This window comes from Acinonyx jubatus, chromosome D3, assembly GCF_027475565.1.
Source record: "Acinonyx jubatus isolate Ajub_Pintada_27869175 chromosome D3, VMU_Ajub_asm_v1.0, whole genome shotgun sequence".
NCBI classification, from domain to species: Eukaryota; Metazoa; Chordata; class Mammalia; order Carnivora; family Felidae; genus Acinonyx; species Acinonyx jubatus.
Window position 1 is genome coordinate 23000838 of NC_069392.1, and position 23947 is coordinate 23024784.

General features: G+C 44.5%; 1 protein-coding gene and 1 pseudogene across 9 annotated transcripts in view; both read right to left on the reverse strand.

The window, feature by feature from the left end:
- The window catches only part of EMID1 (EMI domain containing 1), a 47972-nt gene that overhangs the window by 5877 nt on the left and 18148 nt on the right, over window positions 1-23947 (reverse strand). For 5 of the 9 annotated variants that reach the window (XR_003417457.2, XM_027050765.2, XM_027050764.2 and 2 more), the window contains exons 6-14: window positions 22052-22172; window positions 21798-21848; window positions 21625-21714; window positions 20693-20848; window positions 19622-19711; window positions 19424-19476; window positions 18881-18943; window positions 18730-18774; window positions 4260-4304 (exon numbers count right to left, since the gene is read on the reverse strand). Coding sequence is in view for 8 of the 9 variants with exons in the window: in XM_027050765.2 (XP_026906566.1) it covers window positions 4260-4304; window positions 18730-18774; window positions 18881-18943; window positions 19424-19476; window positions 19622-19711; window positions 20693-20848; window positions 21625-21714; window positions 21798-21848; window positions 22052-22172 (714 nt within the window). In the remaining variant the exon portion in view is untranslated. Of the gene's footprint in view, window positions 1-4259; window positions 4305-16570; window positions 17104-18729; window positions 18775-18880; window positions 18944-19423; window positions 19477-19621; window positions 19712-20692; window positions 20849-21624; window positions 21715-21797; window positions 21849-22051; window positions 22173-23947 lie in introns of those variants that run through there. The other 4 variants (XM_053206110.1, XM_027050767.2, XM_027050768.2 and 1 more) reach the window with 2 other exon arrangements.
- Window positions 15859-16026, reverse strand: LOC113596676 (uncharacterized; annotated as a pseudogene).

A 23947-nucleotide genomic window follows, 5' to 3' on the forward strand; every position in this document is an offset into this window, starting at 1 on the left:
GGAATCAGGCCCCCAGCCCCACCCTCCCTTCGAAGTAGCATCCCTAGGTCTGTAGCTCCCAGGCCCAGGGATGTGGCAGCGGGCCCCCAAAGCCCCTGCCCCAGGCCTCCCCACCCCGAGATATTGTCGGCTGCTACCCAGGGCTCAGGCCAGCCCTCACGTTCACTTCCAGTTTGTCTGTCTGTCCTTTCCTTCCCCAGCATGAGGTCCACGATCTGGCTGAAACTCCACACTCCCTCACTCCTTCCTCTTTCCTAATCCAGACTAAAGCTATTTCCGGAATGTTGATATCTTAATTCCAAAGGAGCACCCCAGGACAGCAAATAGAACTATTCCAGCCCTCACATATCTGGGAGTCTCTCTCAGTGTCCTTTACTTGGTTCAGATTAAGTGAAGGGATGGGGTAGCATATGCATATTGCCACGATTGAAATCCAACATCTAACAACCGAGAGACCTCCCAACGTGTCTGTGAGCCTGCTGTGGCCTTGCTGGGGCTGTCTGTTATAGCCCAGCTGTCCTGTCCACATCGCAAGGATTTGGATACTCTCAGGCCACTGACTGGACATTGCAGCCTAACGGTCAGAGTCACCGTGGGCCGCACACCAAAGTAATCCCTTTCAAGTATTACAAGAGCAGGATCTAAAAATGGATGACCTTCAAAAATTATGTTAAGCCACTCCCAGCATGGACAGTGGGACAAGCTGACCTCACGAACCTCCTGATAAGATGTAATAAAGGGTACTGCAGCCCCCACCAATGCTCCTGCCAAGAGCATTTAACTGCATCTCGTCACAAGGAAACAATCAGGCAAATCTAGATAGATGGTGGGACACTCACAAAAAGACAAAGTCAAGAGAAAGAAGAAAAGGACAGGGACCGTTCTAGATGAAAAGACACTAGAGTTATAACAACCAAATGCAATGCATGAATCCTGATGAGCTTAGATTAAAAAAAAAAAAGCAAAAAAAAAAAGGCATTTTGGGGACAACTGGTAAAATTTGTATGTAGGTTAAATGATACATCACTTTACAGCATCATTTCACTGAATCAATTTCAGCTTTCTTAGGTGTGATGGTGGTATTGGAGCGTTTTGGGAGAATGTCCACACTCTTTTGAGATACACACTGATGTGTTAGGGAAAATACAGATGAGGTTTGCAACTTACTTTCAAATAGATTTTTTAAAGTCTGTAAATATAAGTAAAGAAAGAGCAAACGTGGCAAAATACTAATAGTTGGTCTGGCTAGTGGAAGGCAGGATATTCATTCTGGATTTTCCTGAACATTTGAAAATCTTCTAAATGAAAATTGGAGGAAAACACTAAAGCAACATTCCTGCTATTTGGATCCCTTCCAAGATGAGAGGCCTGTTGTTTGTACTGATAACACCCCAGTCGCCTCCAAACCCAGACTGAGCGTCCAGTGTCTGCCGGACACCCCGTACTCAGCTTTACGACAGATACCTCCCATTTTCCATGGGCAGAACCCCGGCGGGGGGGGGGCTTCTTCTTCTTGTTCTTTTCTGTGAAAGCTGCCTTAACTTTTTGCTCCCCTTCACAGCCAAACCAGCACCAAGTCTCTGTTAGTCCACTGACATCCATCCATCCATCCTCACTGCCCTCCTTCCAGTTCCAGCTCCCAGGGTCTCTTGCCAGGATGGCCACAACAGACTCCTGCCTGCCGTCTCTCTTTCTGCTTCTCCCATCCATTCTCTGCAGGGCAGTCAGAGGAACGGTTTGCAAACAGAAATCTGACTGTGTCTCTTTCCTGCTGTTCAATACTTCAGTGACTCCCCACTGTCCACAGAACGAAGTTCAAATTCCTCAACATGGCCTAAGTCCTGCAAGGCTATTTGACCTCCGTCTCACCCCTTGACTGTCACACTGTACCATGCAAAGTATTTGCAGCTCCTTGGCTACCCCAGGCTCACTCCAGCCCCAAGGCCTTTGTTCATGATGTTCCCACTCCTCTACCTGAATACCCTTTGCTTGATTAATGCACCTTTCGGGCCTCAGCTCCCATCTCCTCCTTCAGAAGGCTAAATCCTCCCCCATCACAGCTGAGCTCCCTCTATCCTGTTGCTGCTGGTTACTGGTCTGTATCCCTCCCCCCCCCACCACTTCCCAAATCACATCTATGTCCACAGAACCCAGCCTGGGGCCTGGCACCCACCAAGGAAGGGCTGGTTTCCCAGGTCCTGGAAGCTGAAAATCCTGGGTTTCATTTCCAGCTCTGCCAACAATTTGCTCTGTGGAGTTAGGCCTCAGTTTTTCTTGTCTGAATAAGGGGTATGAGCTTTGGCTAGATGGAATGGCTCAGCCTACTCTGGGGCAGTGCCTGCACTTTATGCTCATGACCACTGGGTGTCACTGCCGAGCCGCAATCGGACTGTTGGCTCAGGTCTACCTGGGGGTGGTAGGTGGAGAGTGAGTGGCCCCTCAGGGCCCTTCCCCACACTGGGCCTCATCCCCACCTACCCCCCACAGAGCTGGTCCTCAAGTCCCCAAAGCCTCATGCTGACCCCAGCCCAGCAGGTCCCCCTCAGGCAGGCAGCAAGCAGGGGCAGAAGTACAGGTGGGAGTCAGGGAGGAAGGAGGATGGGCAGGGGCCCTGCTACCTTTTGGGCAGCCCCTCCTACAGGTGGTCCTGAGTTCAAGGCCTGGTTTGGGATAGTTCAGGCATCCATTCTCCTCCCAGAATCTCCATGTATGGATAAAGCTGCATAACCTAATTCAGCTTCACTTCACCTCTCCTACCTCTCCTGGGCTGAGTAGAAAACATGTTCCTAGAGTGGAGGTGGCCAGTGACAGGCCCAGGGGAGGCAGAGGGCTGGGCTTATATGGGTCTACCTGACCCCCGGCCTGGCTCATGCACCTATTGGTAGTATGCTTAAGAGACTCTAGAGCCACTGGGGGATGAAGGGGGGTATGGGGAGTGGAGTGACAAGCAAGGGGCTGGGGGAGGTTTGCCGGAGAGGTAGCAGGGCCCCAGAAGTCATGGGAAGACATGGGGAAGGGCTCGTGCGGGGTGAGGGGCTCCCACGGCTGTATCCATCACTGACCCCACAATCAGGAGCAGAGAGGGCAAGGCAGGCGCTGGGTGCATCCCATGTCTTCGTTAACTAGTGCCTGCTGGAAAGCAGGGCACCCCAGCCAGACTGCATCCAGACGGGGTTGGGGGAAAGGGAGGCACGATACCAGTCTCCTAAAGAGCTTCCCAGTTTTCTCTCCTGTAGGGGTGTCTGCCTCCACCCTGTCCATTTTCCAAATGTCTATGTCGCAATGGTTTCCAGGTTCTTGCATTGTGGGCTTTTGGTCCTCTCCCCATGTATCTTGGGTGGGTCAATTTCTAGGCCTGGGAATTCATTCACTGCAACCATCACCAATGATTGTAAAGGTCTCTAGGACCCCACCTGTGGTTTCCAAGTCTCCTTTCTCATACATGCTATGTCTCCTGTGTATGTGACAGTTTCTAGGCCTTCCTTCTCAATCTTCCTGGGCTTCCTTTGTGCAGAGTGATTTTTAGATCACCCCATCTCATTTTCCGTGTTTCTCCCATGCATGATAGTCCTGTCCTTGCACTCCCCCTGAGTCTCCTATGTATGTGATGGTGTCTAGGACCTCGTGTTAATTACAGGTCTTTTGAGAATAGTGAAGTCTAGGTCCCTGACCTCATTTACCATGTACCATGTATACATAATGGCTTCTAGGCCTCCCTTCCTGTGCTCCATGGATTTCCTATGTATACGGTGGTATCTAGGTCCCCTGTCCCTTTAACCATAGGGCCTTCACCATTCCTATGCCTCCCTTCCTATGCTTCACAGATTTCTCAAGGCCCCTGTCCCATTCTTTTGTGTGGATATTGTCTTCACACCTCCCTTTCTTCTGCAGACAAAGGAGCAGAAGCCAAAGCCCTTGCTGGGAAGGGACTATGAGGCAGAGGATGCAGTCTGGACTGGGTCAGCCCAAACCACCCAGGCGGAACAGGCAGGGTCACCCTGGCTTGGAAAGGCCACAGAGGGAAGGCGGAGACAGGGACAAAGACAGAGACAGAGAGCATGGGGTCTGCTGATAAGGCTGGCCCTGTCCGGTTGGGAAGGACAGGATTGGGAGGGGGCTAGAGCTGAGATCTGTCAAGCCTCCTTCCTAGGAGACCAGGTTACAGTGGGGATTTGGATGAGGTGTCCCCACTGCTAATGATCTCCTGAGAGCCCAGGGCAGGAAGGGCAGTGGGAGGTCAGTGCTCGGCTGGAGCTTACCCAGTGGCTCTTCTCACCAGGGTCTCCTTTGGGGCCAGGTTCTCCCTGCAAGGAGAGATAGAGGTAGAAGCAATGAGAGAGGGAAGGAGGGAGGGAGAGTGGGAAAAGGAAGGAGGGGAGGAGAGGGGGAAAGAGAGGGAAAGAGGGAAGGAGAGACCGGAAGAAGCTAGAAGGCTGAGAGAGACAGAGAGTGGCTTGTATGGGACTAACACTAGATTAAATGCAAAAAAACCCCAAAAAACAGTGACTTGAAGACAATAGAACGTGGGAAAGAGCAGCCAGAAACTGGAGGCTATTTGACTTTTGAAAGAAGGGAACTACACTGGGTAAAAAATAAATACTTGTGGCGTTTCTTCTGAGGGCACACTGCAGCCCCCTCAGCCTGGCAAATAGCTCAAGCAGAAAGCTTTATCATCTTACTGGGCCAAAGAATCACAGGCTGGAGTTGAGATGGCCACAGGAGAGTGAAATTGAAAGGAAATACTGGAAAGCAGGGAGCTACAGTAGGGGAGTGAAATCTATATAAATACCCCCCTCTAATGCTCAGATGGTCCATGAACTACCCATCCTAAAGTCACAAGCTGAGTCCAACCCACACGCTGGACCAAATATCACCACTCTTCAGAGGAAAATAATAGATCCCAGATTCTCTTTACTCTGTTATCTATATTGTCCAGTATGCAATAATAATTACTAGATATGTGAAGAAACAGGAAAATGTGGCCCAATATCAAGAGAAAAATAAGTCAGTAGAAACAGATCCATAGCCAACCCAGATTTTGGGTTTAGTAGACACAAAGTTTAAAATATCTGTGATATTGGGGCACCTGGGTGGCTCAGCTCAGGTCATGATCTCGTGGTTCACGAGTTTGAGCCCCGCGCCGGGCTCTGTGCTGACAGCTTAGAGCCCGGAGCCTGCTTCAGATTCTGTGTCTGCCTCTTTCTCTGCTCCTCCCTTGCTTGTGCTCAGTCTCTCTCTCTCAAAAATAAATAAAAGCATTAAAATTTTTTTAAATATCTGTGATATTTGTCATCAGGGAAATCCAGGGACACCTGGGTGGCTCAGTCGGGTAAGCGTCTGACTCTTGATCTTGGCTCAGGTCATGATCTCATGGTTCGGGATGGAGCCCCACATCAGGCTCTGTGCTGACAAGCATGGAACTTGCTTGGGATTTTCTCTTTCTCTCTCCCTCTCTCTCTCTCTTTCTCTCTCTCCTCTCTCTCTGCCCCTCCCACCACTTGCACTCTCTCTCTCAAAATAAATAAATGAACATTAAAAAAAATTTTAAAAATGGGGGTACCTGGGTGGCTTAGTCAGTTGAGCATCTGACTTCAGCTCTGGTCATAATTTTGTGGTTTGTGGGTTTGAGCCCCCCCCCATTGGGCTCTGTGCTGACAGTTCAGAGCCTGAAGCCTGTGTCACATTCTGGGTCTCTCTTCCTGTCCCACCCCTGCTTGTGCTCTTTCTCTCTCAAAAATAAATAAACATTAAAAGAAAACAGGCATCTTCTCAAAAAAATAAATAAAAAATAAAATATCTGTGATATTTATCATCAGGGAAATCCAAATAAAAACTACAATGATATCCACCTCATGCCTATCAGAATGGCTAAAATCAGCAACACAAGAAACAACAGGTGTTGGTGAGGATGCAGAGAAAGGGGAACCTCCTCACACTATTGGTGGGAATGCAAACTGGGGCAGCCACTGTGGAAAACAGTATGGAGGTTCCCCAGAAATTTAAAAATAGAACTACCCTATGATCTAGCAATTGCACTACTGAGTATTTACCCAAAGAATACAAAAATGCTAATTCAAAGGGATATATATACTCTGATATTTACAGCAGCATTATCTACAATAGCCAAATTATGGAAATAGCCCGAGTGTCCACTGATTGATGAATGGATAAAGAAGATGTGGTGTATGCATACAATGGAATATTATTCAGCCATAAAAAAGAATGAAATCTTGCCATTTGCAATGACATGAATGGAGCTAGGGACTATAATGCTAAGTCAGAGAAAGACAAATGTCTTATAATTTCACTCATATGTAGAATTTAGGAAACAAAACAAATGAGCAAAAGGGAAAAAAAGAGAGAGAGAGGTGGAGGGGGCAAAGCAAGAAACAGACTCAATTATAGGGAAGAGACTGATGGCTGCCAGAGGGGAGTGAGGGGATGGGTGAAATAGGTGATGGGGATTAGGAGGGCACTTGTCTGGATGAGCACCAGGTGTTGTTTGTAAGTGTTGAATCACTATATTGTACACCTGAAACTAATATTACGCTGGATGCTAATTAACTGGAATTTAAATACAAACTTAAAGTATCTGCGATAAACATGTTAAAGAATGTAGTGGAACTGATATAATGGTGGTGAGATGGGGAATTTCAGGAGATCTGTGAATACTGTGAAAAAGCATCAGATGGAAATCCTGGAGATGAAAAGGATAATACCTGAAAGAAAAAACTCAGTAGCTGAGATTAACGGAAGATTGGCCATAACAGAAGAAAGAATTAGTTAACCTGAAGACAGGTCAAGACAATAACTCAAACTGAAGCACAAAGAGAAAAAAGATTTTTAGAAAAGTTAACAGAGACTCAATGACTCATGAGAGAGTATTAAATATAATTAGGATCACAAAAGGAGAGAAGAGAGTACAGGAACAGAAAAAATGTGGAGAAATATTAACCAATTTTTCCCTAAATTTGACTTAAAAAAAAAAACAATGAAACAAAACAGATTTTTTGTGTCTGGTATGGCACATGAGGAATTCAGAAGTCACCATTTTTTCCTAATAACAAATAAAACACTGAACAAAATGAAAAATCAACAACTCTTCTTAGAACCATCAAAGATGTGAGGTCACAGGACAAAGCACTGCCCCCCAAATTGCAGAGAGAGAGAGAGAGAGAGAGAGAGAGAGAGAGAGAAGAAGAAGAAGAGAGGTGGATTATAATTTACTGAACATAAGCCTCCTTGGGAACCAGCACCAGGGTAGGAAAACCCAAATGTATTAACAAATTGCCAAAGGCTCAGTGTGGACAACTCTGAGAGTTAACCATTCCAGGGGGACCCAGATTTTGGAGAATAGTCACATCTTTGCTAGTTTTACTCAAGAGCTCTGTCAGGTCCTTATAGTGAATTCTGTAGAAAAATCTCCTCTTGCTTTCAGCAGCAGGAAGGGGGAAAGGTACCATCTTGAAACACACCAGAGCATTCTGCTCTCAGCAAGGCCTGCCCTCAGGAGAAACTATTTTATCAGAGTTTAACCTGCTGGGGTCTTATCAGAGCCTACCGATCTGGAGGGGGAGGGAAATGCCCAACTATAGCTAGCTTTAGCCTTCCACATGGGGGAAGAGAAATATCCCAGCTCTAGCCACCTTGTCCCACCTGAGGGGAAAGAAAACAAACAAAACAAAATTAAGAGGCACTGGTGAAGTTAACAATGTAGGGAGATGGGCTTACCCAAAGACTGAGACCTAACCATGAGACTACAGAATGCTTCCTCACATTACTCTTTACTGGAGTACATTACCACCACATTACTCTTTACTGGAGTAAAGAGGCCTTTCACCCAGTACCTCATGTTTACCTTCTAACCAAAAATTACAAGGCATACTAAAAGGCAAAAAACACAGTTTTAAAAGAGTGGGTAAATATTAGAACTAGAGTCAGATATAGCATGGATGTTGGAATTATCAGACCAGGAATTAGCAAATAAAACACTATGATTAATATTCTAAATTAAATTTCCATTAATTTTAATGTAAAAAATTGACAACACGGATAATGTGAGCAGAGAGATGAAAATTCTAAAAATCAAAAAGAAATGCTAGATTTCAGTCGAAGGTCCTCTTCATAAAGTCTGTTAGCTAAGGGTAATCACTTTTTCCCAGGCCTCTTAAGAAATACTTAAATCCACAGGGCACCTGTGTGGCTCAGTCATTTGAGTGTTTGACTCTTGATTTCGGCTCAGGTCATGATCCCAGAGTTGTGGGATCGAGCCCTGTGTCAGGCTCCGCACTGAATTTGGAGACTGCTTAAGATCCTCTCCCCACCCCACCCCTCCCCCTCTCTTTCTCTCTCCCTTTGCCCCTCCCTGGCTTGCACACACACACATGCACATGCTTTGTCTCTCTCCAAGAAAAAAAAAAAGATTGTCTTCCTCTCTTCTTCTGCCCCTCTTCCCTGCTCATGCATACTCTCTCTCTAAAAGAAAAAGAAAAGAAAAGAAAAGAAAAAAAGAAATATTTCAGGCCTAACAAAGGCCTTTCTTTCTAGTATCAGGAGCCATGTTCCAGAAATACAAATTCAACAGAATTTCATCCCAGACTGTCCCCTCCCTAAAGTTCTACCTACAGCAAGAAAAATAACAAAACACTACCTGTAGTCATAAAGTCCTTCAGTTTCTTGGCCAAGATTTCACATTTCCTTTATTTATTTATTTTTTAGGTTTATTTATTTATTTTGAGAGAGGGAGAGAGAGCACGTGGGAGGGGAGGAGAGAGAGAGAGAGAGAGAGAGAGAGAGAGGGGGAGGGAATCCCAAGCAGGTTCTGCACTGTCAACACGGAGCCTGATACAGGGCTCAAACTCATGAACTGTGAGATCATGATTTGAACTGAAACCAAGACTTGGATGCTTAACTGACTGAGCCACCCAGGCACCCTTCACATTCCCTTTAAAGATACCTTTCATGGGTGCCTGGGACGCTCAGTCGGTTGAGTATCTGACTTTGACTCAGGTCATGATCTCGTGGTTCATGGGTTTCCCTGTGTTGGGCTCTGTGCTGACAGCTCAGATCCTGGAGTCTGCTTTGAATTCTGTGCCTCCCTCTCTCTCTCTGCCCTTCCTTTGCTCATGTTCTGTGTCTCTCTCTCTCTCAAAAATAAATGTCAAAAATTAAAAAAAAGTTTTTAAATAATAATTAAAAATATAAAAATAAAGATACCTTTCAAGGAGAAAGACTCAAAAGGGGCACATGGGGGGCTTCAAAGGTACTGATAAGGTTCTATTTCTTGAGCTTGGTGTTGGGCACATGAATATATGACTTAATATTAATATTTAGATTTTTCAGGTTAAAAACTTGCATATATGTTTAAGAAAATACTAGAGATTGAAAACTTGTAACAGAAATGAAGAATGCCTTTGATGGGCTCAGTAGTGGACTGGACATGGTGGAGGAAAGAATCTCTAAACTTGAAATTATGACAATTAGAAGCTTCCCAAACTGAAAAGCAATAAGAAAAGAGATTGAAAAAAAGAAGAATAGAATATCCAAGAATGATAGGATGATCACAAAAAAAGTATAACATACATGTAATGAGAAGATGGGAAGGGAAAGAAAAAGAAAGGAACAGAAGCAGTATTTAAAGCAATAATGACTGAGAATTTTCTCAAAGGCACAGATCAGGAAGTTCAGAGAACACGAAGCAGGATAAATGTCCGTCCCCCCACCCCGCCCCAAAATACTACACCCTGGGCATATCATCTTTAAACTTCAGAAAATCAAAGATAAAAAAGTATCTTGAAAGGGGCGCTTTGGTTGGCTCAGTTGGTACAGCATGCGACTCTTGATCTTGGGGGTTGTGAGTTTGAGCACCACAATGATTGTAGAGATTATTTTTTTTTTTAAGTTTAAGAAAGTGTATTTTTATACCTAATAAATGTTTATTTATTTATTTTGAGAGAGATAGAGAGTAAGAGCAGGGGAGGAGCAGAGAGAGCAAGGGAAAGATAGGGAATCCCAGGCAGATCCCATGCTCAGTGCAGAGCCTGATGTGGGGCGCGATCTCACAACCATGAGATCATGACCTAAGCTGATTATCAAGAGTCACATGTTTAATTGACTAAGCCACCCAGGTGCCCCCCACCTCCTGCCAAAAAAAGTATTTTGAAAGAAGCCAGAGGAAAAACATCACCTTATCTAGAGGAGCAAAGATAAGAATTCCATCCAACTTCTCAGAAACCATTCAAGCAAGAAGAGAGCATAGTGAAATATTTTAAGTGTTAAAAGAATAAAACCGCTAACCTAGAATTCTGTACCCTGTGAAATTATCCTTCAAAAGTGAAGGAGAAAGACTTTCTCAGAAAAACAAAAACTGAGGGAATTCTTGCCAGTAGATCTGCCTTGTAAGAAATGTTAAAAAAGATTCTTCAAAGAGAAGGAAGTGACAAGTCAGAAACTCAGGATCTATATAAGGAAAGGAAGGGCATCAGAGAAGGAATAAATGAAGGTAAAAACCCAATGAAACTTTTATCTCTCTTATTCTTAACTGACCTAACAGAAAACACTTTGTTCAACATAGTAATACCAACAATATATTTGATCATATAGGCTTATGCATGTGAGTCTATGTATATCTGTGTGTGTGTATAGATAGATAGATTTACATATGATTATATATGAGTGAAATGAATGACAGCAATGATACAAGGAACAGGAGGGAAGAATTGGAATATTTTATTATAAGGTATTTGCACTAACCATGAAGCAGTAATGTGTTATTTGCAAGTAGAGTTGGATTAGTTGTAAATGTATATTACAGACTCTGGGGAAACAACTACAAGAAGTAAAAAAAAAAAAAAAAAAAAAAAGGAAGTGCAGTCAATGTACCAAGAAAGGAGAGAAAATGGAATCATGTGAAATGATGACTTAAAACCACAAAATGCAGAAAAATTGTAGAAGACAAAAATAGGAACAAAGAATAAGGGCAACAAATAGAAGACAGTAAAAAATACGGTAAATATTAACCTAATAACCACTTTAAATGCCAATGGTTTAAATATCCCAGTTAGAAGACAGGATTGTCAGAGTGGATAAAAAAACAAGACCCAACTGTAAGTTGTCCAGAAGAAGCCCACTTTAAATATAAAGACACACAAAAAGCCAAGGGATAGAAAAAGATATACCATTCTAGCACTAACCAAATGAAAATGAGAGTAACTATATTAATTTGAGACAGAACAGACTTCAGAGCAAGGAAAACTTTCACGGATAAAGAGGGGCAATACATAATGATGATAAAGCGATCAATGAAGGCACAACAATCCTTAACGTGTAGGTGCCTAACAAGAGAGCATCAAAATATACGAGGCAAAGGGGTGCCTGGGTAGCTCAGTTAAGTGTCCAACTCTTGATTTCAGCCTAGGTTATGATCTCATGGTTTGTGAGATCGAGCCCCGAATTGACCTCTGTGCTGACAGCATGGAGTCTGCTTGGGATTCTCTCTCCCTCTCTCTCTGCCCCTCCCAACTTGTGCTCTCTCTTCAAAATAAATAAATAAACATTAAAAAAATTATTAAAAAATTTTTTTTAAATACACGGGGCCAAAACTGATAGAATTGCAAGGAGAAATAGATGAATCCACTATTAGAGTTGGAAACTCTAACAACCTTGGCTAGAAACAGACAAATGTAGTCAGGCAGAAAATCAGAAAGAACATAGTTGATGGGCGCCTGGGTGGCTCAGTCAGTTTCAGAGTGCTGTTTCAAGTCAGGTCATGGTGTCATGATCTCACAGTTCGTGGGTTCGAGCCTTGTGTTGGGCTCTGTGCTCACAGCTCAGAGCCTGAAGCCTGCTTTGGATTCTGTGCCTCTCTCTCCCTCTGTCCCTCCCCCACTCATGCTCTATCTCTATCTATCTCTCAAAAAAATGAATAAACATTAAAAAAATTAAAAAAAAAGAAAGAATATAGTTGAAATCGACAATACCATCAATCAACTGGATATAATTGACATTTATAGACCATTTCATCCAACAACAGATTACACATTCTTCTCAAGCTCACATGGAACATTTGGGGCCATAAAATATATCTCAACAAATTTCAAAGAATAGAAATCATACCATGCATGTTATTAAGTCACAATGGAATTAAACTAGAAATTAATAATAGAAAGATAACTGGAAACTCCCCAAATACTTGGAAATTAACCAACAGATTTCTAAATAACACATGGGTCAAATAAGAAATCTCCAGAGATATTTAAAAATATTTTGAACTACATAAAAATAAAATTGCAACTTACCAAAATTTATGGGATGTATCGAAAGCAATGCCTAGGTGGAAATGTATTGCACTGAATGCATATATTAGAAAAGAAGAAAGATCTGGGACACCAGGGTGGCTCAGTTGGTTAAGCCTTTGACTCTTGATTTCAGCTCAGGTCACGATCTTGCAGTTTGTGGTATCAAGCCTTGCATTGGGCTCCATGCTAACATCATGGAAACTGCTTGGGATTCTCTCTCTCCCTCTCTCTCTGCTCCTCCCCTGCTCATGACCTCACTCCCTCTCTCTCTCTCTCAAAAAAAAAAAAAAAAACAAGCTTAAAAACAAAATCTAAAATCAATAAACTAAACTTTGACTTCAGAAAAGTAGAAAAAAGGAGAGTAAATTAAATCCAAAGTAAGCAACATAAAAGAAATAATAAAAATTAGAGCAGAAATCAATGAAATTGAAAACAGAAAATCAATAGAGAAAACCAACAAAGTCAAATGCTGGTTCTTTGAAAATATCAATAAAACTGACAATCCCCTAGCCAGGATAATTAAAAGAGAAAAAAGAAAGACACAAATGACTAACACCAGAAATGAAAGGGGGGACATCACTACAGATCCCCTGGACATTAAAAGGATAAAATATTATCAACAACTTTATGCCAACAAATTTGGTAATTTAGATGAACTAGACCAATTCCTTGAAAAACCTAATCTGCCAAAAGAAGAAGAAATACACAATCTGAGTAGGCCTAGATCTATTTTTTTTAATTAAACATTTTTTTAAATGTTTATTTATTTTTGAGAGAGAGAGAGACAGAGGGCGAACAGGGGAGGGGCAGAGAGAGAGGGAGACAGAGAATCTAAGCAGGCTCTAGGCTCTGAGCCATCAGCACAGAGCCGGACGTGGGGCTTGAACCCACGAACTGTGAGATCATGACCTGAGCCAAAGTCGGACGCTTAACCAACTGAGCCACTCAGGTGCCCCTGAAATTAAAAACACATTATCATTTACATTAGCACTCCCCAAAATGAAATACTTAGGTATAAATCTAACAAAATATATACAAGATCTATATGAAGAGAATCACCAAACTCTGATGAAAGATAGCAAAGAACTAAATAAATATGTATGGATGGGTAGACTCCATATTTTCGAGATGTCATTCATCCCAACTCGATCTATAGATTTAATGGAATTCCAATAAAAATTCTAGCAAGTTATTTTGTGGATATTGATCAGCTAACTCTAAAGTTTATATGGAGAAGAAAAAGAGTCAGAATAGCCAACTCAATATTGAAGGAGAAGAACAAAGTCCGAGGACTAACACTACCCTACTTCAAGACTTACTATAAAGCTACAGTAATCAAGACATTGTGCAATTAGCTAAAGAATAGACAGATAAATGGAATAGAACAGAGAGCCCAGATATATAAATATAGTTAACTGATCTTCAACAAAGAAATGAAGACAATGCAGTGGAGCAAAGATAATCTTTTTCAAAAATGATGCTGGAACAACTGGACACTTACAGGCAAAAAAAAAGTAATAATCTAGGGATGCCTGGGTGGCTCAGTCAGTTAAGTGTTTGACTCGTGATTTCAGCTCAGGTCATGGTTGAACTCTCATGGTTTGTGAGTTCAAGTCCCGCATCAGGCTCCACACTAATAGTGTGGAGCCTGCTTGGGATTCTTTCTCCCTCCCTCTCTCTCTGCCCCTCCCATGCATGCATGCTCTCTCTCTCTCAAAATAAATTTTAAAAAACTTTACAAAATTAAAAAAAAATTAATCTAGACACAGACCTCATACCCTTCACAGAAATTAACTCAAAATGGATCACAGATCGAAGTGCAAAAAGCAAAACCATAGAATTTCTAGAAGATAATGTAGGAGAAAACTTAGATGACTTTGGATTTCATGATGACTTTTTGAAACAATACCAAAAGCACAATCCATGAAAGAAATCACTGATAAGTTGGAATTCATTGAAATTAAAAACTTCTGCTCTGCAAAAGATAATGTCAAGAGAATAAGAGAAGTCACACACTGGGAGAAAATATTTGCAAAAGACACACCTGATAAAGGACTATTATCCAAAATACACAAAGAACTCTTAAAGCTCAACAATAAGAAAACTAATTTAACAATTTTTTGCACAGAGGTGCCTGGGTGGCTCAGTGAATTGAGCGTTGGACTCTTGATTTTGGCTCAGGTCATGATGCAGGGTCATGGGATGGAGCCATGCATCATTGGGCGCCCTCTCCCTCTCTCTCCCACTTGCTTGCTCACTTTCAAAAAAAAAAAAAAAAAAAGGGAAGGAAAAAAAAGGCAATCTATGGAACGGGGGAAAATATTTGCAAACCACCTATCCAACAAGAGTTGATATCCAAAATATATAAGGAATTTATACAAATCAAGTGGAAAAAACCCAACCCAACAAATAACTCAATTAAAAACAGGCAAGGACCTGAACAGACATCTTCCCAAAGAAGATATACGAATGGCGAATAGGTATGTAAGAAGATGTTCAAGATTACTAATTATTAGGGACATGCAAATCATAACCACAATTTTAGATATTACCTCACACCTGTTAGGATGTCTATTATCAAAGAGAGAGAGAGAGAGAGAGAGAAAGATAAAAAAATGGTGTGGATGTGAAAAAAAAAAGGGAACCCTTGTGCATTGTTGGTGGGAATGTAAATTAATACAGCCATTATGGAAAACAGAATGGAGGTTCCTCAAGAAATTAAGAATAGAATTGCCATACAATCCAGCAGTCCCACTTCCGGGTATTTATCCAAAGAAAACAAAAATCACTACCTTGAAGAAACATCTGCATTCTCATATTCACTGCAGCATCATTCACAAAAGCCAAGATATGGATGAATGGATAAGCACAATGTGGTATGTATGTATATGTGTGTGTGTATATATATAATGGAACATTATTCATCCTTAAAAAAGATGGAATCTTAATGATAAGAAGGATATGTGGATTTTAAGAAAAAAAAAGTTGAACTCAGAGAAACAGAGTAGAATGGTGGATCCCAGGGCCTGGGGCAGGGGATGGGAAATGGGGAAGGTTGATAAAAGAATATCAATTTTCAGTTATAGCATGGCCGAGTTCTTTGGATCTAATATTTAGTATGGTGACTAGAGTTAATAATACTACATTGTATAACTGAAATTTGTTAAGAGAGATCTTCAGTGTTCTCACCACACATACACACACACAAAAGGTGTGTTTCTTATTTAAGAAGCTTTTTTTTAAAGTTTATTTATTTTGAGAGAGAGAGAGAAAGAGAAAGAGAATCAGTAGGGGAGGGGCAGAGAGAGAGGGGGACAGAGGATACGAAGTGGGCTCCGCACTGGCAGCAAAGAGCCTGACACAGGGCTTGAACTCACGATCCATGAGATCATGACCTGACCGATGTTGGACGTTTAACCAATTGAGCCACCCAGATGCCCCTTACAAAAAAGTTTCTTACAAAACCAAACATACTATATGATCCAGTGATTGCACTCAATGTCATTTACCCAAATGAACTGGAAACTTACGTCCACACAAAAACCCGCATGTGGATGCTTATTCATAATTGCCCAAACTCGGAAAGGTGTCTTTCAGTAGGTGAATGGATAAATAAACTGTGGTATATACAATGGAAAATTATTTACAGCTAAAAAGAAATGAGTTATCAAACCATGAAAAGATATGGAGGAAACTACACTTGATCTTAGCCAAAAGGCCGAGAAGCAATATATGGAGGAAACTTAAGTGCATATTAGTGAGGAAAAAGGGACGAATGGGCAGAGCACCAAGGATTTTTAGGTCAGTGAACTATTCTATATGATACTACAATGGTAGATACATAACAGTATACATCCATCGATACTGTAGGATGTACAACACCATGAGGGAGCCTTAATGTAAATTGTGGACTGAGGATGATAATAATGTGTCAGTGTGGGTTCGACTGTACCAAATGTCCCACTGTATTCGAGATGTTGATAGTGGGGGGAGGCTGTGTATATGTGAGGACAGGGAGTATATAAGAATTCTCTGTACTTTCTGCTCAATTTTACTGTGAACCCCCCCCCCCAAATGCTCTAAGAAATAATTTCATTAATTAAACAACAACAAAAAAAACTAACAAAAATAAAAATCCTTACAGATCTAGGAATCTTAGCAAACCCAAAGCAGGATAAACATAAAATCATCCCAACCACATCATTATCAACCTGTTGAAAACCAAGGGTAAAGAGAAAATCTTATTTAATTTTTAAAAAATTTTTATTAAAAATTTTTTTTAGCGTTTATTCATTTTTGAGAGACAGAGAGGGACAAACCACGAGTGGGGGAGGGGCAGAGACAGACAGGGAGACACAGACTCCAAAGCAGGCTCCAGGCTCCGAGCTGTTAGCACAGAGCCCGGCGCTGGGCTTGAACTCACGAACCGTGAGATCATGACCTGAGCTGAAGTCGGATGCTCAACCGACTAAGCCACCCAGGCACCCCTAAAGAGAAAATCTTAAAAGCCAGAGCAAAAAGATATGTACAAGGAAAACAACAAGAACCACAGCCAATTTCTCATGAGAAATGCTAATTTTCTCAGCCAGAAGACCATGGAACAACATCTTTAAAGTGCTAAAAGGAAGGAAAACTGCCAAGCTATCATTTTATATCCAATTTAAAATATCTTTCAAAAATTAAGGTAAAATAAAGACAGTTTTGGACAGAAGCGGTGAGGATTTGTTGCCAGCAGACTCATACAAGCAGAGCTAAAGGGCATTCTTTCTTTAGGCTGAAGACAAATGATACCAGATGGAATCTGGAGCTACAGGAAATCATTAGAAATGATAAATATATCAATAGATGTAAAAGACAATTTTTCTTTGTTTTCTTAACTTCTTTCAAAGTCAACTGTTTAAAGCAATAACAACAATGTATTGTGGGGTTTATAACAAATGCAGAAGTGAAATATATGGTAGTCATAGCACAAGGTCAGAAGGAGGCAAATTATACAGTTGTAACATTCCTATTCAGACGTGGAGTGGAGTGGTATAATATTAATTCAAGTTAATTGTGATAAGTCAAGGATGTATTTGTTATCCTTAGAACAACTGTGAAAAAATAACACAAAGTCATTGGTAGAGATAAAATGGAGTAAACAGTACTCAATCCAAAAGAAAGCAGAATAAAGGGGGAAAAAATAAAGAAGAGATGGAGTAAATAGAACACAAATAGCAAGCTGGTTGACGTAAATGGTACCGTATTAATAAATGTAAATGAACTCCACAGTCAAGGCAGTTAAGAAAAAAGAGAGACCTAACTATATGCTGTTTACCAGAGGTATACTTTAAATAGAAAAAGTTGAAAGCAAAAGTATTGAAAAAGATATACCATTCAAACACTAAGTGTAAGAAAGCTGGTGTGTTTTAGTATCAAAGTAGAATGCAGAGGATACCCTTGTTGGCTCAGTCTGAGGAGTATGAGGCTCCTGATCTTGGGGTTGTGAGTCTGAGCCCTACTTTGAGTGCAGAAATTACTTAAATAAATAAGAAACTTTATTGGGGCACCTAGGTGGCTCAGTCAGTTAAGCATCCAACTTGATTTTGGCTCAGGTCATGATCTCAGGGTTATGAGATTAAGCCCTCTGTTGGGCTCTGCACTGAGCCAGGAGCCTGCTTAAGACTTTTTTTTTTCTCTCTTTCTCTCTCCCTCCCTCTACCTCTCCCCCCAATGTGTACATGCGCTCTTTCTCTACAAAAAAAGTCAATAAAAAAACTTTATTTAAAAAAAGGTAGAATTGGGGTGACTGGGTGGCTGTCAGTTAAATGTCTGACTTTGGCTCAGATCATGATCTCATGGTTTATGAGTTTGAGCCCCGCATCGGGCTCTGTACTGACAGCTTAGAACCTGGATTCTGTGTCCCCCTTTCTCTCTGCTCCTCCCCTGTTCACACTCTGTCTCTCTCTCTTCTTCAAAAATAAACAGTAAAAAAAATTTTTTTTTAATTAAAAAAAGTAGAATGTAGAACAAGGAGTATTCCCAGAGAGAAAAATATTCATTTCATAGACATTAAAATTCTGAACATGTATGCACCTAATAACAAAACTTCAAAACACACAAAGCAAAAGTTGACCAAACTAAAGGGAGAAACAGACAAATCAACAATCATAGTTGGAAAGATGGAGAGTGAAAGAAATATAGAGTGTCAGAGACACAGAGGAAAGAAAGAGATAGAGAAACAGCTACAGGGACACAGAGCCCGAGTGACGGAGAGGTATATGGCCTGATACTAAGAGGCTGACAGGACCCAGAGATAAGGAAAGAGAGGGATGGATCATGCCCTGGAGAGGAAGGGGGTCAGGAGCTCTGGTCTCAGTGTGTAGAGCCAGAGCAGGGGTCTGAGCCTGTGGGATCCTGGAGGGGGTGCTGCAGGGTGGGCAGCATCACTCACCTGCTGCCCCATGGAGCCTTGGGGGCCAGGTTCTCCACGCAGTCCCTGTGTGGGAGGGAGGAGAGGTATAGAGTCAGCTATTGGAGTGGGTGTGACCCAGGGATCCCAGGATTCCCCAGAATCCTCCACCAGGGGCTGCCTCAGTACTCACTCTCTCTCCCTTCTCTCCTGGGTGGCCGGAGATTCCTTTGGGTCCAGTGGGGCCTGGGGGTCCCTGAGCAACAAGACAGGGCCTCAGCTTTGTACTGAGGCAGGGTGGGGTGGGCAAGGACTTGGGGGGCACAGCGGTCGAGGAGGGAGTCCCAGTTTGGCCTGGACCTCTGGGTTCTTTACCACACTCCCAGTGCCTGGCATACAGCTGGCAGTTTATACATCTCAGGGTTTAGAGTTATGGCCCTGGAGTCAGAGAGTCCCTACCCCTGATCTGCAAGTTGCCATGTGCTGGTGGCAGCCCTTTAAAAAAAAAAAAGAACCTCTATCATTCTTGGCTGTATGTGCTGCTCTTCCTTACATGGACTGAATGACTAAATAAAAAGATTTACTGAAAGTAGTTTGCATATTAAGTGCTCAATAAATGCTTGAATGAATGAACAAATGAATGAATGGTAGATGGGTGAATGGATGAATATGTGGACTGATAGTGGGTGGGTGGATGGATGGACAGATGAGTGGGACCACTTGGAGAATTACTCACCATGTGTCCAGGACTCCCAGGAATGCCCATGGGACCAGGAAGTCCAGGGGGACCTGGAGTAAGACACGACATCCTCAGGACTCAAACAAGAGTACAATACTAGTAAGTCTACTATCCACTCCCTCCTGATGGCCACAGCCCTAGCCACTCTGCCATCATCTGACCCCACCCCTTACATTGGGCCTGGACTCAACTTACCCATTGGCCCTGGGGGGCCTGGGAGTCCGACTGGTCCCTGGGGCCAGTGGCTGCTGGTCTCAGTGAAGGTGTTGGACAGTAATGGGTCCCCTGGGGGAGGAAAGATGGTGAGTGAGCAGGACTGGGCTGGGATAGGGCAGTCAGTCTTTACCTGCCATACCTCTGCCAAGCCAGCTTTGAGTACCCTGTGGGACAAACTATAGTGTGGGCGGGGCCATTGGACACCTGCTCCAAGGGTGGGGAGTGTGGAGAGTGCTGGTCATATGGGACCAGGAAGCAGGGAGGCCTGGGTTCTAACCTTACCGCACTCTGGCTAGTGACATTCAGCAAGACCCTCCACCTTGCTGAGCCTATACTGCCACACGTCAAATGGGAATAATAATAACAGCTACCATTTATTGACCATCTACTTTGTGCCGGGCTTCTGTGCATGGGGGTCATGGAGCTCTGGGAGAACTGTGCAGTCACTCTCCCCATTGTACAGATGAGAAAACTGAGGCTTGGAGAGGGAGGAGTGGTGAGATGGAATGAATGGCGCCCAGTCATACACCAAAGATATGGCACAGGTATGATTGAACCTGGTACTCCTAGCTTCTGACCACTGGCGGCACACACATAGGTCAGCCTGGGGAGGAGGTCAAGGATACATGTCTGGGTCCAGATGGGTGGAGGAGGCTCTCTGAGCACAGGGTCAGGGAGCACAGAACTCATTTCCTGCCATCAGGCCTGGGGCTCTCCAGCGCTCTGAGGGCTGGATCACCGCCAGCTCCAAGGCTTGGCAGGAGGGCCGGATGCTGGTAATTCTAAGCACAGGCTCCGGAGGACGCCTGGGTTTGAAGCTGGTCTCTCATGTTCTGGCTATGTAATCGCTCCTCTCTGGCCCTCAGTCTTCCTCATTGGAGAACAGAAGAGGACAATGGCACTATTGGAGGACTGGGTGACACAATAGCTGACCAAGGGCAAGCCTAGTATACAGAAGGTACCTGGTAGATGGCAGTGACAATGGGATGATCATTATGCCAGCCCTGCCCCCACTCCCACCATTATCTGTCATGACCCCAAGGGACTTACCATATTGGGGGTTCCAGGCATGGGGTGGTCCAACAGGGGCTGGGGGGCCAGGGGGCCCAGGGGGGCCAGGAGGCCCTGGTGGACCTGGAGGTCCCCTCTCTCCAGGAGTGCCCACAGCTCCAGCCTGGCCAGGGCTTCCTGGGGGGCCCTGAGGACCTACAATGGAACCAGGGAGTTGTTGGGTGTATGAGAGGCAGGGAGGTCCAGGGTGGCTGCAAGGGGGTGGAACAAGGCAGCCTGGGGGAGTGGGTACACGATGGCTGCGGAGGCCACAAGCCCAGGCCGGTCCTGGCCCTGACCTCCCTGGCCATGTATTAAGGGGATGAACACAGCCCTCTTCAGGGGCTTTAGGACAATGGACACTTGGTATACAGCAGGTTCTTAGGAAATGTTGATTTCCAGAATGTTCTCTTCTCTCCCTTCCAGACTTTTGAATGAGTTGTTCCCTCCATCAGTCCTCCCTTTGCTCTGTCTGGTGTCCCCTCCAAGTCATCCTTTAGGCCTCAGCTATGATGTCACTCCCCAGGAAGCCCTTCCCATGCCCCACCCCATCCAGGCTGGGTCTAGGCTTCCTTCCTTGGGGTTTCCATACCTACAACTTCCCCCAGAACAACCTTGGTCACATGGTGGGGGACACTGCTATTTCTCCTCTGCCTGCCTCTCCTCCCAGCTGGTCTGGAAGCATCAGAAGGGTATGGACAGGTCTGACCCCACCAAGTACCCAGCTCAGAGCCTGCTGTGGTAGGTGCCCAGGAAGCATGGGTCCAGAGAATGCAAAAGAGGGTTTTGGGGAGCCCAGGTGTGAGTGGAGGGGTGATGAGCTGAGAGACATGTGGGTGGAAGGGGCCCAGGCTACCTCTGGCCAAGTAAGGGTTCACCTGACAGGGCTGACCTAGGAAGCTGGGGGTAGGGGCAGTGCTGTGGGCACTCACCTGGTGGGCCTCTCATCCCCGTTGGGCCCCGGCTGCCAGTGTCTCCCTTGGGGCCAGTGGGCCCAGGAAGCCCCTGGCCACCAACTCGATCTGGGGGAGAAAGTTCATCAGCTTGGCAGCTCCAACTTTGCTCTTGCCCTCACACTGGCCCTCGTCCCCCAGTCAGCACCTACCCTCTCGAGGGAGCAGCGGGGCCCTCACGTTCTCTCTGGCTCCTGGTAGCCCTGGGGCAGGGGGTAGACAGGGGTCAGTGTCATCCAGGGTCCCTGCCTCCAGCTCCAGTGTGTATGACAGGAGCTACTGGGGTGCTGCGCCCCATCCCCTCAGGCCCAGAAAGGGGTCAAGCTGGGAGTCAGCAGCAGGGTGGGGACTGGAGTCTCACTCCCCTGATTCATTCCCAACACACTGCCCCTACTGACCCACTCACCTTGGAGGCTTCCATCTCCCGGGCTACCCCGGGCAGCTGGGGAGCCCCAGAGTGGGACAGGGTCCCCGGGTGCCACTGGGGTCGGGAGCACTGCCCGCTCAGTGACAGTTAGCACCGCCACCTGCAGAGGAAGAAAAACACAGGTAGGTACCAGGGTCTCAACAGGGGCAGGTCAGCCGAGGGGCCCCCGTGTTGGGGGCAGGAGGCCCATGCAGCCAGCATAGCCCAGCTTGGAGTGGAGACCCACCTCCCAGAGGCTCAGAACTTCATCAGAAGTGACTGTGGTTTTCAAACTACACAATTCGTCACCGTAAAAAAGCCATCATACACCGTCACTGCCACCCAAGTGGAGCTCTGTGTCGTCATGTTTGCTGGGCCACAGGGTCTTTCCTATGCTGAGCTGCATAAATAACATGAAACTCCTCTTGGTCTATTCAAGTACTACAGGCTGGGAGGATTTTTACTAAATTTTGAGGGAAGTTTGGGAAGGTCTGACATGAAATAGAGGCCCCGAGGTATATACAAAACCACTTTGGGACCCAGTGTGGGGAGCCTCTGAAAGTCAGTGGTGTCCGCTGAGCCTCTGACCTGGGATTAAAGAGGGGCCAGAATGCCCACTGACCAGGGGGCAGGGGTCGTGTGGTTCTGTCCAGAGAAAAGCTGAAACTCCCAGACAGACCCAGAACTAAGAACCACACCCCAGACCTGAGACTGAACCCCTCATGCCGGCTCCTCCTGGGAGGAAGCCTGGGGAGCAGTGTGGGGTTCCCGGAGCTCCCACACTTCCTAGCGGGGGTTCTAGCACATGCTGTTCAGAAACTTCCTTTTCCCCCTTGATACCTCAGGGGCATCTTTTCATGTTACAAAACGGAGGTGTTGTGAACGGCTGTCTGGTATTATGCTAATTATGCAACCACTCCCTCTGCCATCTGGTTTTCAATTTTCCCTATTGATTATTATTATTTTTTAAATTTTTATTTATTTATTTTTTTGAGAGACAGAGTGCAAGTCGGGGAGGGGCAGAGAGAAAGGGAGACACAGAATCTGAAGCAGGCTCCAGGTTCTGAGCTGTCCGCACAGAGCCCACTGCGGGGGCTCGAATTCACAAACTATGAGATCATGACCGGAACCGAAGTCAGATGCTTAACCAACCGAGCCACCCAGGCGCCCCTTCCCTATTAATCATTAACATTTTGGTAACCACCTTTGCATCTATCTACTCTCCTTAAGATAAATTCCCAAAGGAGAGAATGATGGAGGAAAGGATATGCAGACAAAACATGTATGTCTTTACGTGTGCTTAGAAAATCTGGGGGGGGGTTGGTGCTCCTGGGTGGCTCAGTTGGTTAAGCGTCTGATTCTTGATTTCTGCTCAGGTCATGATCTCATGGTCCGTGGGATTGAGCCCTGCTGACAGTGCAGAGCCTGCTTAGGATTCTCTCTCTCTGCCCCCGCATGCTTGTGCACGCTCTCTCTCTTTCTCTCTCAAAATAAATAAGTAAACTTAAAAAAAAGAAAAGAAAATCTGGAAGAAAAGATGCTTAAATATTGACCGTTGCTCTCTCTCGGGGCATAGGTGACTGCTGCAGATGGTTTTCTGGTAGGTTTTTCACAGTTCTGAGCTATTCATGTTTCTAAACTTAGAATGTCTTGCTTTTTAATTGCTGAAACCTTTGTATCTTGAGATAATTTGGGATGTGCAGATGTTTTGCTTTGGAAACTGGGAAGATAGTATTATGGTGGTGGAGGGGAATAAAAGGCAAAGGCGACAGGGCAAATAAGAGACTCAGCCACGGGCTCTGGGGGGGTGGGGTCTACAAATATCTGGATGGCATGGAGCTGGGGGTGCACAGGGAGCTTCGTAGGCCTCCCGGAGGAAGAGCAGGCCAGGCGATC